The 14290-nt window shown below is 38.7% G+C and overlaps 1 protein-coding gene across 1 annotated transcript in view; it reads right to left on the bottom strand.

Moving 5' to 3' along the window:
* Positions 1-14290, bottom strand: part of CRYBG1 (crystallin beta-gamma domain containing 1) — a 101140-nt gene that overhangs the window by 55274 nt on the left and 31576 nt on the right. The window contains exon 2 of the mRNA XM_086461330.1: positions 11965-12094. Coding sequence (XP_086317456.1) covers positions 11965-12094 — 130 coding nt within the window. The remainder of the gene's footprint in view (positions 1-11964; positions 12095-14290) is intronic.

The following is a 14290-nucleotide window of genomic DNA, read 5'->3' on the forward strand; positions in this document are numbered from 1 at the left end:
CAAGCTGGATGAAGCTATACTGTTCAGTAATACCAGGATTATTGATTCTGCACTTGAATTTCTGAATAAGACGTTAGTTTGGGCATAGGCCAATCCAACATACTCTAGGATTGGCTTTGGTGTCTGTGGCTTAGAACAAGAGACATTGCAAAGGTACTTTTAAAGCTAACCCTTAAAAGCATCATGATTACCCAAACACAGCTTTAACTACAACAGTTCTAGTGGGCTCAAACTATTTTAGATCCATTGGAAATACAATATGGCAAAAATACTCCATTAGCAACTCTTGGGGACCACTTTGCATAAGCTAATTACTCCCATTATTTGTCAGTGCTTGAGAATACAGGAGAGAGCTGGTTGTCTACCATTAAAAGCTGGTAGACAACAAGTGCTTCCTGTACATAGAAGGCAGGTGTGTGTCTTCTCTCCTGTTCCTACTCTACCGCTTCCCTCCCACACCTTCTTGGCACCTGGCAGGAAGGGGGTGGGAAGACAAATCTCTGCTACTCTGTATGGTTTCCCTCTAGCTACCCACCCTTTTTGTCTGCAAGTGACTCCACCTTTTGTCTCTGCTGCAACTCAGGCTTTCCCAGCCAGCCACATGATGAGCCTGACAAGTCTCTTCAGTTTCCCAGCTGTGCACAGGGCTCTGAACAGCAGCCAGCACAAGCAGGGTGAGCTTCTGTTTCGCTGGGCGGCCGCTTAGAAAAAAACCCTCACAAACTGTCTGTACCTCCTAGACAATTATTCTCTTTCTCAGCAAATACACCCTAGAAACCAAATTGGTAAAATGAAATTAAAAAAAGTGGGTGAGGGGAATTGTAAAGATGGGAGAGGAAAAGAGGCTGTATTTTTTATTTGCATGTCATAAGGTATAATTTAGAGGAAATTATGATGCCAAGTTTCATTATAAAAAAAGCAACGTTTGTAGAACAAAACATTATATTCTATTTAAATCTTTAGATACTGTTTGCAACCACAACAAACTCAAAACTTATCTGCTGAAATGTTACCCACTGTGATTCTGAAAATTATATGAAGAACGCTAGTTTGTAGGAATGCTAGTTTTCTTTTAGAATCTCTAAATCTTAACTCAAACAGCAGTTCAGGCAATTCTTTATTACAGTGGATCACCCTTTGCTTTTGCAGATCTTGAGCCATGGCAGTTTGAGTGCTTGTTTTAAGGGGATAAGTGAAGGAGCATTCCAGCCTATTCACTATAATTTAGTTCTCAAGAGAGTAAAACCAGAAAAATGAAGTTTTTCATGACTACCCTTTGCAAACCCATTATTATACTGCAGCTGGAACTGCAGAGCAATAAATTAAACATACATGTATATATACACACACATTCCTGATTGTCATATGCATTATATAGCATATAAAGTGTCAAAAGCCTGGTCAGGAGGAATGAACTATTACTGAAAGCTTTAAGCTTTGTGTCGCAACCTTCTCAGATCTGAGGGTGCACAGGTGTACTGTGCATATGCTGAGCCACCTGGTCACGTAGCATGGCAAAATGGAAATAGGGTCACACCCAAGGAGAGAGCACAGCTAGCTGCCAAGGTCCTGAAAACCATTCCAACGCGTTGCACAAGTGTGGAAGTGGTACAAGAAAAGCATGATGCAAAAGAGTCTACAGCTCTCCACACAGATCACTGAACAGCAGCCCAGCGCGGAGGCCAGAAACAAACCCCTGGTGATTCAAAGAGCAACTTCCCAGGACTGTACTCACCAAGGGAAAGAGAAGGGAGGGGTATGCCCTTTGGGAAGGTGCAGTGAAGTGCCTGGTGTCATCCTGGGAAAGGGTTACACAGTAAGCATGAGCAACACCAGTGAAATGTTGAAATGCTATGTAGCTAGCTGTTTGGCATGGTGATACATAAAGGTGGGGCAGATACAGGATGGCCACTGATAACACTGGACTGCCTGGTGTACGCTCCCATGTCACTCATTACATACTGTCCATGCTTGATCATTGACAACAGACCTCCTTAATGCTTTGCAATGCACAAACGACTCGTTGCCTTCCCTGGGCAATGCCACGCTGAGTATGTGGCCATCCACATTATCTCACTCCTGCATGGCACAGTACTGTGCCAGTTTCATAGACCTTTTATTTTGTCACTGCTTGGGGGACTGTAGAGTATTCAGCAATCCAGCCCTGAAGACCTCAGCACTATCACACACCTTGGATCACTGTTCACGTGACTGGATTTTAAGCTGTCACTAACCCTTTCAAACAGAAACAGTTTCAACCATTGCATCCTCTAAATTTGTTCACAGTATTACATGGAGCATGCAATAACTAAGATGAAACTCAATTCCAAACATAGCTCAACATGAAGATTATGCAGGATGCAAGTCCAATGTAAAGTTGGATATTGCCTTTTTAGAATTCTCCTGCATCAAGGCGGATGTGTTGAACTGCTTGGAAGGAGAGTTCTCCAAACAACATTTGTCTTAAGTTGCCAGCCAAGAGTGAATAAATGTAAGCTGTCTGATACATGCTACAGTTTGGGGTTTTTTTTAAACTGCACATAAAATACCCCAACAATCTCCTCAATAAACTTTGTGAGTACTTGAAAGATGTCTATCAGAGTAAGAATTTATTGGTATTCCTACACCGCCTTTAAATTTATTTATATTCTAAAGGGGTGGAGGGAACCTTCTTGCCTCAGTACATCCATTGCGATCTTGAATGTCAAGGTGTTAGACAGATGCCTCTTGCACAAATATTCCAGGAGCTATGTTTCTTCTATGAAAATGCTAAGTAACTCCATGCCATCTTTCCTCCTGTCTTTTGCAGTTCTCTAAGGCCCATGTTATCTTTCAGCTGTAGTCCTGTACACCTGCATTCAACCACAACTTAAATGCTCTTCTGCTAAACTCCTCACCAAGAAGCAGCAGAAATACAAGAAAAATGTTTTCAAGGTCTTTCTGAACCAGCCATAAGAACTGGACATAACCCAGACATTATTTTTAGGAAGTAAGAGAGTTGCGTCTTCAGCCAGGTTGGAAATAGCAAAATGAAAACCTGTTTAAGTTAATACTGAAATGAATTTGTGGTTCAAATGGGGATAAGAGGAATAATGAGCTGTGAATATGGAAAAAAGTGGACCAACAAGGAAATTGCAATGATGCCATCAGTCTAGTCAGCAGAATGGTATTTTATTAAGCAGAGAAGTAATTTTGTTGAGCAATACCCAGAGAGGTTCTGTCATGGTTAGCTGAGAACCTCTCTTGTGCTGTAATTAGCCATAAATTTCCAGACTTTTTGGAAGATAAAAGTATGAGCAGGTCTTTAGTGAGCTGTGTTACAAAGCCAAATCATATTAATCAGTTAGTTTCATAGCGGACCTGATGTCCAAGCTTTTTGACATTGGGACTTCTCAGAATTTTGGTCTCTGCTTGCGCAGTAAGTATGACTGTGTATGTATAACTAGCTTCTGGATTCTTCTGTCTACATTATTAACAAATGTGGTTGAATTGAGGGCACCTGGCATCTTCTTCTATGAAAGAATCCTAGTTTTGTATCCAGAGCATCTCTGCTGCAATGCTATGGGTGCTTGCTGGGAAATCTGGGCAGAATGATGCTTAACCAAAGGAATGTATCATGATGGATACTCGTAACTCAGGAATTCTTAATTTTTTTGTGTGCCTCAGATAAATCATGTTAGAAAGAAAATTCTAGTATGAATGGGTTACTCTTCTGGGGATGCTATTACCAGAATTGTAGTTCTTTAACCAGAGACATAAAACAAACCAGACTTACAGTAGAGTCCTAGAAAAGCATAAACCAGATGCTAGGTAACTGAAAGCACTTAAATGGCAAAACCAGCTTATTCTATCTTCTGAACACTCCTACTTACATTTTTTTTGTTTCCTTTCTTTCCTATCTGCTGTGAATTTAATCTATAAATGATTAATTGTTCTTGCTTTGGTGTTCTGGCTTGCTTTGCTGCAATCTTTTCAGTCTCTCCTCTCTGGTATCCCTCTTGTCCCTGCTCCCTCCTCCTGTCAAGGCCTTGACAAAGAACAGTTACAGATAAAGGAATGGACATACAATAGTTGCAGCCCAAAAGCAAAAGTGCTTGATGTACACAAGTTCATCTCACGATTATTTTTGGGTTTGTTTTTTTTTCTTTAAAGCAGACATGGTATTTAAGATCTGTCCACTCAAGAAGCATCACCAATGGTGACTTAGAACTACGGATGGCTGTCCCAGTGCCCTGATTCAGGATTCCTACAGGTACAACAGTACCCATGTGCTATTAAAAGTAAACTGCTTGTACAGGGGCTCTGCTACTTTTATAGTTTTTAGTATCAATGTTGAGATATATTTATATTAAAAGACAGCACCGTAAGTTATTAAAACTGAAAGAATTAACAAAAATGTAGTTCAGACCTCTGCTGTTATTTAATACTGTTCTTTAGGAAGAGCTGACCTACGTGTGGGTCCTTGCTAGCAGGTGGTATTACACAAAGACCATCTGTACGTGCTGGGGCCAGTTTTGCTTTGTTTCCATGATTCTGAGCATCCCTTCCCGTCAAATATACTTATGACAGTCCACGCCGCCATTGTGTCTCTGTAGACCATGCTCTTAAATATTCTCTCAATGGAAAGCGCTTCGATAGAAGCTATCTTCAAGTTAATTCCCCCTGTACTTTGGCAGTTTTAATATTTTACCATATCATTTCAGGTTACTGGTTTATGACACTACTCTACAAACACTGTGGACAAGTAATTTAAGATACAGTGGCTTCTCAGAGCACAAGTGTTTGTGGGAGACAGCACTGTGACTTAAATGGTCATCATTTAAATTCTGTCCCAGTTCTGTACTTTCTGGCTTTCAAGATGATTTCAGTACTATTTAAATTGTGTTTGCTTCTTACTGGTTGTGATGTCGTTGCGTTTTTAATTATGAATTGCATATTTATCAACTAAATAATTCTGAAAGAAAATTTCAGTATTAATCATCTCAAACTATTGCAAAACATAGCGTGATTCATAGCTAAACATCCTATAAAGACTTTAAAAGGTTAAAGGACAAAGCAAATTAAATATTTGCTAAGTGTATAAATCTCTTGTCAGGCCAGGACAAAATGAGGCATTCTTTTTTCCCTTCCCACATCTCTCCACCCTACTCAACTGGTTTGTTTGAAAATTTGATCACTCTTCTTTTCTTCCCTCTTGAATTTCAAAGTAAAGACTTCAGTATTCTTCTGCTATTAATACCACTTTCTAGCCCAAACCCAGCATGGTTGCAGCCCAAGAATAGGAACAAATTGCATAGGTAGGATAAAAGAATAAAACAGATAAACTATTACAACATTCTCATGTTTTCCTAGACATTTTAAACCACAGTAGGGAATTACTGTGCTGGCCAGCACAATAACAGCCTATTAAAATCTGTATTAGAAGCCATACAGACAATGAATAATGTAGCTACTCTGAATGTTGTCAGAGAGCTCTCCTGTGATCCATACTTCATCACATTTATATTTTTCCACTCTCTTTTTATACTATTCTTTTTAATTCATACAAATAAATCAGGACAGCAATCGCAAATCCATGGCTTATGGATAGCACTCCCCAAACGTTCTTCAATTCATACACACATTTAAATATATATCCATACATATATATCTGTATACATGTATACATATACATGTAAATAAAATTCCTATATATATTTTAGCCTATAAAATCTCTATTGCTGTATTTTTTGATTGATCTAAACTGAAGAAATATATTTTTCCAGATTTCCCAAAAATTAGTGCACTAGAGGCCATAACATGTACATGGTTCTCATAGGCAGATCTGGCTATTTAAAGAGGTTAAAAGTTATGCTTTAAAAATTAAAACATGGGAGGCTACTCTCTCCTCTGCAGGAATGACAATTGAGGAGCAAGGTGATTAAAAAGTAGCCCTACCGGAGTGAGCACAAGCATGACTAATCAAAAAGGAAGGGAGTGAGTGAATGCCGGCTTTTGAGGGGATTATCAAGGGATTTTGAATCTATCTGTCTAGTAACAAGGGGGAATTCCTGGTAGAAAAAAAAAGAAAGAAAAGAAAGAAAAAATGAAAGGAAAATGATTCAACTTGTTAGGCCCAGGAGCGAGGTAGAAAGTGCGACCATTATTTCAGGGAAAAAAGTTATGCTTGGGGAAAGGCGATGACTGGAAGCATCGTACAGTAGCAATGAACTGTCTGCACCAAACATGCTATCAGTGAGGCCTAGAACCCAACTTGAGGGACCCCTGCTATATTTCCCACACAAAGAATGACAGTAATTTTACCTGGTAAAGAACAGAGTAGTTACATTGAAGAAGAGAAAAAAAAATTCAGAGTTCAAAGTACATTATTTTATACAAAAGTTGAACATAAACTTAGTTAAGCAGACAGAACCTCTGGCAAGAATCAGATGTCCAGCACAGCACTGAGCAGGCTTTTTACCCTGGGTTTTTTTTCTGGGTAATACAATAAAACTTCATCCTGCTGCAGCATTTAATTAGCTGGAAAGCTATAACCTATTCCAAACAGTTGAGGACCTATATAAGCCCACCTCTCTGCCCCACCTAGGTCCCTCTTACGTGACTGTCTTGCTATACCTGCCCTTCACCTCAAAAGAAAAAAATCCTATAGCGTCATACAATTTCCCCTTCCTTTTTCCCCTTCAGTCTTTGCACAAGGCGGGTTAGTGCTCTGAAATTGTCGGGGTTTTTTTTTCTCCATTGAGAAAACCTACACCAGCAAAATATTCTAGGTACCTGCATGACTCACTTCATAGGACTTTGGCTACAAGGTTTTGTTTAGCTTTCTGATTCCAAGCTGGAGAAGGATGCCTTCTCTTCTCAAGTTTTGGGAGGAGATCGGTTAACCACTGAAAGGCCTTATCTAAAAAAATTGTGATGAAACTTAAGGCAAAGACTTGTTCTCCTCAGGGCAGGCTCCTCTCACTTATCCACAAACTGGTAATTTTGTTGTCTGTTACTTTGGAAAGTGGCTCACCTGCTTTCTCATTTACTTAGTATTGGAAGTTTATCAAATGGCAGTATAATCTACTTTGTCTCTACTGTTTAAACATCACTCTGGGAGGTGATTTTGTAACCCTGTGGGAGTCCAAATAGACTTTACATTTTGTTATTTCTTGAGAAAATAAAGCACTGTAAGGAGAAGCAGTAAGAGGACCTGGGCTGGATGTCTTGCTAACATTTCTCTAAGCAAGGTAGAAATGAAATTGAAGAAGCAGATGAGGAATCCTAGGCTGAAAATATCCTAGACCTTGACGAGCTATCATCTTCAAAGATGAGTTAAAAGAGCAAGAGGAATTAGGGATCTGCATATCTGCTGTCTCAGGAATATGGCAAAGGCAGTGATAGAATAAACTCATTTAATCCAGTAATTTGACACAGAATCAAAATGGGCTTCCACAGCCACACCTGGGTGTAAGAAGTACTCCACCCAGTTTCCTTCGTTAAATATTCATGTCATAGGACTGAATCTTTGTGTGAAAGGCAGTGGCTGTGTTCAGGTAGCAAGTAGGTGTGAGAACTCTTATCTAGATGGAAAATCCTGAGAAACCTTTGGACAGCTACCTGGTTATAGGTCTGAAAATATGACTAATCAACACCTCAATATAAGAGGAGAGACAGCATCAGAGCATATAGATATGACTTAGAAAAACACCTATTTCGTGTTTTCTGGGGGAAATGGAATTTTAAAGTCTAGATTTTTTTGTGATCATTATTCCCAGTGCAGGAATAATGAAGGATTAAGAACTCTCTTGTCATTCACTCATTTTATGATCAGCAGAACCAATCTAAATTTGAAATTGTTCTTTACAGGAATAATGTCTTTCAGCTTAAAGTCTATTTGTCTTTACATAATTCAAGGTCATTTGAGTTTGCCCTATCACGGGTAGGACTCCTTCTCAACTGGTATTAGAGTTTTGTCACTACTGAAGCTGTACGACTGCAAAATATACATTTAATTTGTGATTTGGTCCTCAAATGGGATTGTTATTTATTTGAAGAGAATGGAATGAATCAAATAGTCACAAAGTTGTTTCTTCATTCATAGTGAGAACACACTGGCCACATTGTTTTATTAATTGTTTATATTTTACAGACATTAAAAAAAAAAAGTCATAAAATTACAGCCACAGCTATCTACTTCATGTAGTATAGGTTATACGACAGCTCAAATAATGTTCAGTGCGGATCTGCACAGACATTCTAAATATAAACAACAGGAATCAAATCAAGCTATTTTGCTTTCATTTGCAAAAAAGACACCAAATACTCCTATTTAGCTCCACTGGGCAAAACTGGATTCTGCAAATGTAACCAGGGACGAAATGCATTATTTGGGAAAAGCAATAAGCTGAATTTCAGAAATACGGAAATAGCAGTATTTTGCAGAACTGACATCTAGAAATCATTTCTGGGGTTTTTTTTTTAGTATTTAATAGTGTGCTACCCAACTTCTGTTTGCCAAAATACCAAAAGAGAAACTGCTAACCTTCATTTTTGTTAAACAAATGTTTTGCACATTAAATGGCACAGGACTAGAAGAGTCAAGAAAATGAAACGTATATTTAAATTATTATGACATTAATTTCTCATAAATCTATTTACCTCTATGATTTAACAAACATATCCTATTTATATATTTGATAAGAGCACTTTAAAATCCCTCTTTCATTGTTATATAGCTGACAATTTCAGTTGTTCAAACCAGAAGCTTACAATAAAACAAAAAGTGAAAAATTCCAGACATGCTTGCAAAAGGGGAAAAAAGTGGAAATATTGTACAGAACTAGAAGTACATCTGAATCAGCACCAGAAGTATTTGATGAGAAAGCGATACAGATATAGAAGGATGTCACCTTTTTCCTAAAAAAATGATGTAGTGAGAGGAAATATTTTTGCCTTATAATTTGGGCAACACAACATTTACTCACTGACCATCAAACAAGTGATTTTAAATATTTTTTTAATTTCCTGCTGGTTTACCACCACTATTTTTGAAAATCAAACAAAAAGAAAGACAAACAAAAGTTGCACTGTATATCAAGAACAGTTGCTGTGAAGTACAGGAATAGGTAAGATGAAGATTTGTTAACAATCCTGGAAAAAGATGAAAGGGTAAAAACGGGGTATATTATGATAGAGGTTTATTACACACTAGTTAATGGGGTGGAGAGAAGACTGGTTTTTGATCAAGCAAGGGAAGCATCCAAAAGTGCAGAACCTGACGGCTTTAATTACTTCTTGGAATTAATTTTTTTTTTTCTGTTGGAAAAGAAATACAAGACAGAGACAGTCCAACAAGTTCTTGGAATATGCTGGGGACAGCTTTTTCTTCAGAAGGTGAAGAAAGCCATTAAGGGAGTGGCTATTTTAGATCTTCTGCTGACTAGTAGGCATGAACTGTCTGAGAGTGGAAGGGAATTTAGGTGAAAGTGAACTCCATCATTTAACCATCACTACTACAAAAAGGAAAAGGAAAGTAGCAAAATAAGATAACTTTTTTTTTTCCACCCCAGAAAACAAACCCAAATGTTAACAAGCTCCAGAGGCTGATAATCAAGATTTCTTAGGAAGACTGTTTAATTAATAAAAGAATGCAGGAGAGCTTGTCTGTTTTAGTCATTGCTGGAGTCAGCTCTTAATTATCCGAGGTGAAGGGAATAACCTAAATTAGGCAAAAACAGAGGATAATACAAATTAGGCTGTGTAAATTAGTCTGCAAGACTCTACTTAGTACATTCACCTTTGAAAGGTTTATGAACAGATTTCCATAGAGAGAACAGCAACAGAGAGGAACGTGGTGCAAACAGCTTATATTCTGTGTCATGCACCATTTTCTACTGCTGTCCCACAAGAAATGCTGAGGGAAGGCAGGGCTTCATTAAATCCCAGTCCCCATAAACCATCTATATTATTAGAAACATTAGCAGATTATCCCAAGACAGAAGAAACTGGTGAATTCACACACACACGCTCCCAACACACTGCACACAATTTCCTTGATTTTTATGATTTATCTAACAATCAGACCTTTGTGTTATGCCTCAAAGTATAAAATGACATGGCCTGATCTGATACTCTTCTAGCTGCTTCATTTAGAGGCTTTTAAATGTTCTTAGTACAAACAGATTGGTTCCAGGTTAGAGGAACACCAGCAGTTTAACTAAGCTGTAAGTATGAACAGTTTATTCCAGAAGAACAAAATGCCAACTCAGAGCTCACTAATAACAGGTGAATTCTGCCATTCTTAAATTTCCACTTAAAAAAACCCAAACATCTACTTGCTTTTCTAGAAGTCCTTGCAAGGAGTTAATATACAAATCCATCCAAGACAACAGTAGGGTGAACAGCAATTTTTTCTGTTGCAAAGTTAATTCCCCAGCTAGCTCTATTGCAATAGAAATGTCACCCCATCACAGTACTGTGCCATTTTGCTGCTTCATAACTGTGAAGAACTGAGCTCTTTTTGTAGGTATGTTTCTACAGTATCAATAGAACTAAGATGCTGAATGAGACCACACGGGATGTTTTGGGGTTTATATTATTTATGTATTCAACTAAAGACCAATGAGTCTTTTCCAAAGGCTTTATATAGAAATTAGTAGACGAGATTTGCTGGCTTGGGAAGACCTGACAATAAATTTATTTGTTTTAAAGACAGTATATTTTAAGCCCTCATCAAATATATTCAGACGAATATTAGTTCCACAATCAAGAAAAAAAGCAACTTTTTCAATTACTGGCCTGCTATGTACTTTTGTTAATGTGGAAAAAAAATATTTCTCTCTCCATGGAAAGATTACGATAAGGACAAGAATGGCATTGCACAACCTTGTCTGCAATATGAAATTAAGTTCTCACATTAGAACAGAAGTAATTAGCATTTTCCCTAGCTTGCTTCCAAGCAGTAATACTGCTGCCAAGCAAATGAGTAACACTACATGAGCTAAATGAACACTAGAAAACAAATGCATAGCCCTTTCTCCTTCTCTGGAATAAAATACAGAAAACAGTACAAGTTAAGTGAGAAACTGTAAAAGTGCAGGTGCTGTTCCTTTATTATTTTGGCTTATATATAAATTATGAACAAAAGGAAAAAGCCATATGGTGTCTGAGAGCATGTGGAAGATCTCCTCAAGCCATTTCCTTTGTTGGCTCTTCATGCCAGCTATAGTCATTATGTACCCTCCTTATTTCCGTATATGATATTCATCTGAAAATTATCCAGTACTTCAAACACAGGTCTTTTAAAGGAAGATTGCAATTATACCTAGTGTTAAATTCTGTTTTCAGAATAGTCATCTTCTTACGATAACTGTACGTCTGTGTATATACGTATGTATATTTATTTTTTCTGGTGAGACCCCGCCCGGAGTACTGTGTCCAGCTCTGGACCCCTCAGCACAAGAAAGGCATGGAGCTGTTGGAGCGAGTCCAGAGGAGGCCACAGAGATGATCAGGGCGCTGAAGCACCTCCCCTGTGAGGAGAGGCTGAGAGAGTTGGGGTTGTTCGGCTTGGAGAAGAGAAGGCTTCAGGAAGACTTAAGCCTTTCAATACTTAAAGGTGGCCTACAAGTAAGATGGGGGCAATCTTTTTAGCAGGGCCTGTTGCGATAGGACAAGGAGTAATGGCTTTAAACTAAAACAGGGCAGATTTAGACTAGATATAAGGAAGACATTTTTTACAGTGAGGGTGGTGAAACACTGGAACAGGTTGCCCAGAGAGATGGTAGACGCCCCATCCCTGGAAATGTTCAAGGTCAGGTTGGACGGGGCTCTGAGCAACCCGATCCAGCTAAACATGTCCCTGCTCACTGCAGGGGGGTTGGACTAAATGACCTTTAAAGGTCCCTTCCAACCCAAACCATTTTATGATTCTATGATTCTATGATTTTAGGTAAACACACATATCTGGTTTTCTCTTACCTTTCCAAGTGCTGCTGGTAATGAGGTGGTAGACATTGATATTGCTGGAAGAACATAAGAGTGTGGACAGATTACTGACGGTATTTGGTTTTCTTGAACAGTATAGTGTCTGCCTGATATATCATAGTACCTGAAAGGAGAGTAAACATTGTTCAATTAACACATCCTAGTGAAATAAAGTCTGAGCTAATATCTGCTCTATTTCTTGACAAAATACACTAGCTGTTTTCTCCTCTTGTAGTGGTTCCAGGCCTCCGGTACTTCAGAAGTTTATGGCTTTATTTTAGCCAAACTATTTGCTCTCTTCTTAGACATTAATTCATCCCACCTGCTTTAGCGATCTGAAACTCTAACTTGTGAGCTTTTCCCTAATAACAAAACAACCAAAAAACAAATACAATATTCATCAGGATAACCACATCAGAGCCACAAGGCAGAAAAATTAGTTGGTTTACGTCACTCTACCTCTACAGACACAGCAGGTTACAACATTTGGGGTTTATAGTTCCACATTACATCACATGTTCTGTTCACCTTCCTTCTGGAATCTGTCTCAGTAAAGAATCAGTTGAATTCTCAAAACAGAAGGTTGTTTATTGGGAAGATGTCACAATGAAAACGTATACAATCTTTAAAACAATACATTAAGTTTTAGCAAGTCAGTCCTAAAGCTTAATGGACTTAATTTTGCTTATATTTATTCTGCAGTGTCAATTTTGAAATTCTGAATGCAAAGAACATGGAAAAGTTCACTTAATCTCCTCCTAAGAGAGAAATAAAATAGTAAAAACTGACAACTTATCTCTTTCATTCTTCTGTCGAAAAATCGAAGTAGCAAGAATACAGAATTCTCTCAAGATATGTTTCATTAAAAAGGTTGATAAAAATTAGGTTTGATTAAAATCCAGTGCTTTTTTATGTATTTTGATATTTTTATTTCAAAATTGGACTCCATTTTTCATAGGATCATAAGACAATTCAGGTTGGAAGGAATCGCAGGAGGTCTCTGGTCCAACGTTCTGCCCAAAGCAGGGTCAGCTATGGGATAAAACCTGGATGCTCAGGTCTTCAACCAGTCAGCTCTTGAAAACATGCAAGGACAGAGACATCACAACCTCTCTGGGCAATGGTGAAAAAGTTTTCCTTTACATCCAGTCTGAATCTCTCCTTTCTCAATTTTTGTCTGTTGTCTCTTGTCCTCTGACCATGCATCACTGTGCAGAGTCTGGGTCTGTCTTCTTCGTGACCTCCTCACACGTACTGGGAGGCCTCCAGGCCCCTCATCACCCACCAAAGCTGTTTCTTCTCCCAGACTGAAAAAGCCCAAATCCTCCATCCTCTCCTCACAGGGCAACTGCAGTCTCACGGGCAATGCCTGACTGTACTGGTGACCATCCGATGAATTCAGCCCTGTTTTAAACACTCAGAGGTGTTTAGGCAGAAAACACCCTCACCAAATATTTTGCTCTCAGGAAAAAAAAAAAAAAAAAAAAAAGCAAGCCTCAAAATGATTTGTTTTCTCCTTATAATATGTGTATTTTCCATTTCAGTTGGATCAAAACTCCCTTTCCCATAGGCTTCTTTTCCAGACACATCACAAAGTCCCAAATTCAGCCCTGTTTGTACAGCTTTAGTTGCAAATGTAGTTTTATAACTGACTGCCATACAGTTTTCAAAGAGTAAATAAGAGAGCATAAAAGCCTCAGGCATATTTATAGAGGTGTTCAGTTTACTGCATAACTGCATAATGGTGAAAATATTTTGACATTATCCCAATAAACGTGTCTAACTATCTTGTTTATTTACCTATTTCTAAGGAAGAAAATGCATTGCTCTCAACAGCTGGTTACCTTCTCCAAGCTATAGCTGACTTTGAGCTGTCCATCTTGAGTCTGATTTTCTGCCTCCACCAATGGAGGTTGCTTTTGGGGTGGTTTCACACACATTGTATACGAGAGAATTCAAAAGTCACGTTTACCAGCTGCTCACCTAGCGCTCAAAGATCCTGGTGCACCCTACCCTGCCTAATGTATATACTGGAGACCTCTGTAAGACTGCTCAAGGGAGCACCAGTAGACTGAGGACTATGGACTATCAACTCAGTGACTCAGAGCAGTGGAACAAATGACATAGCATGGGCAGGAGACCAGGAAGGCACTTAGTTGAAGTCCGGGTAAGAAGTTCAGGTAAGGAGGAGGAAAATAACAGCACACCACGGGAAGCAGATGGAAGAGCTGTCAAGTGTTGAGGTGACACCAACACTCTGCGAGAGGCCACCATTTGCAACGGCGCTGCTGGGCCACTGCCAAGCATCTGTACCCCAAGT

Source organism: Leptosomus discolor, chromosome 2, assembly GCF_034619465.1.
Source record: "Leptosomus discolor isolate bLepDis1 chromosome 2, bLepDis1.hap2, whole genome shotgun sequence".
NCBI lineage: Eukaryota > Metazoa > Chordata > Aves > Leptosomiformes > Leptosomidae > Leptosomus > Leptosomus discolor.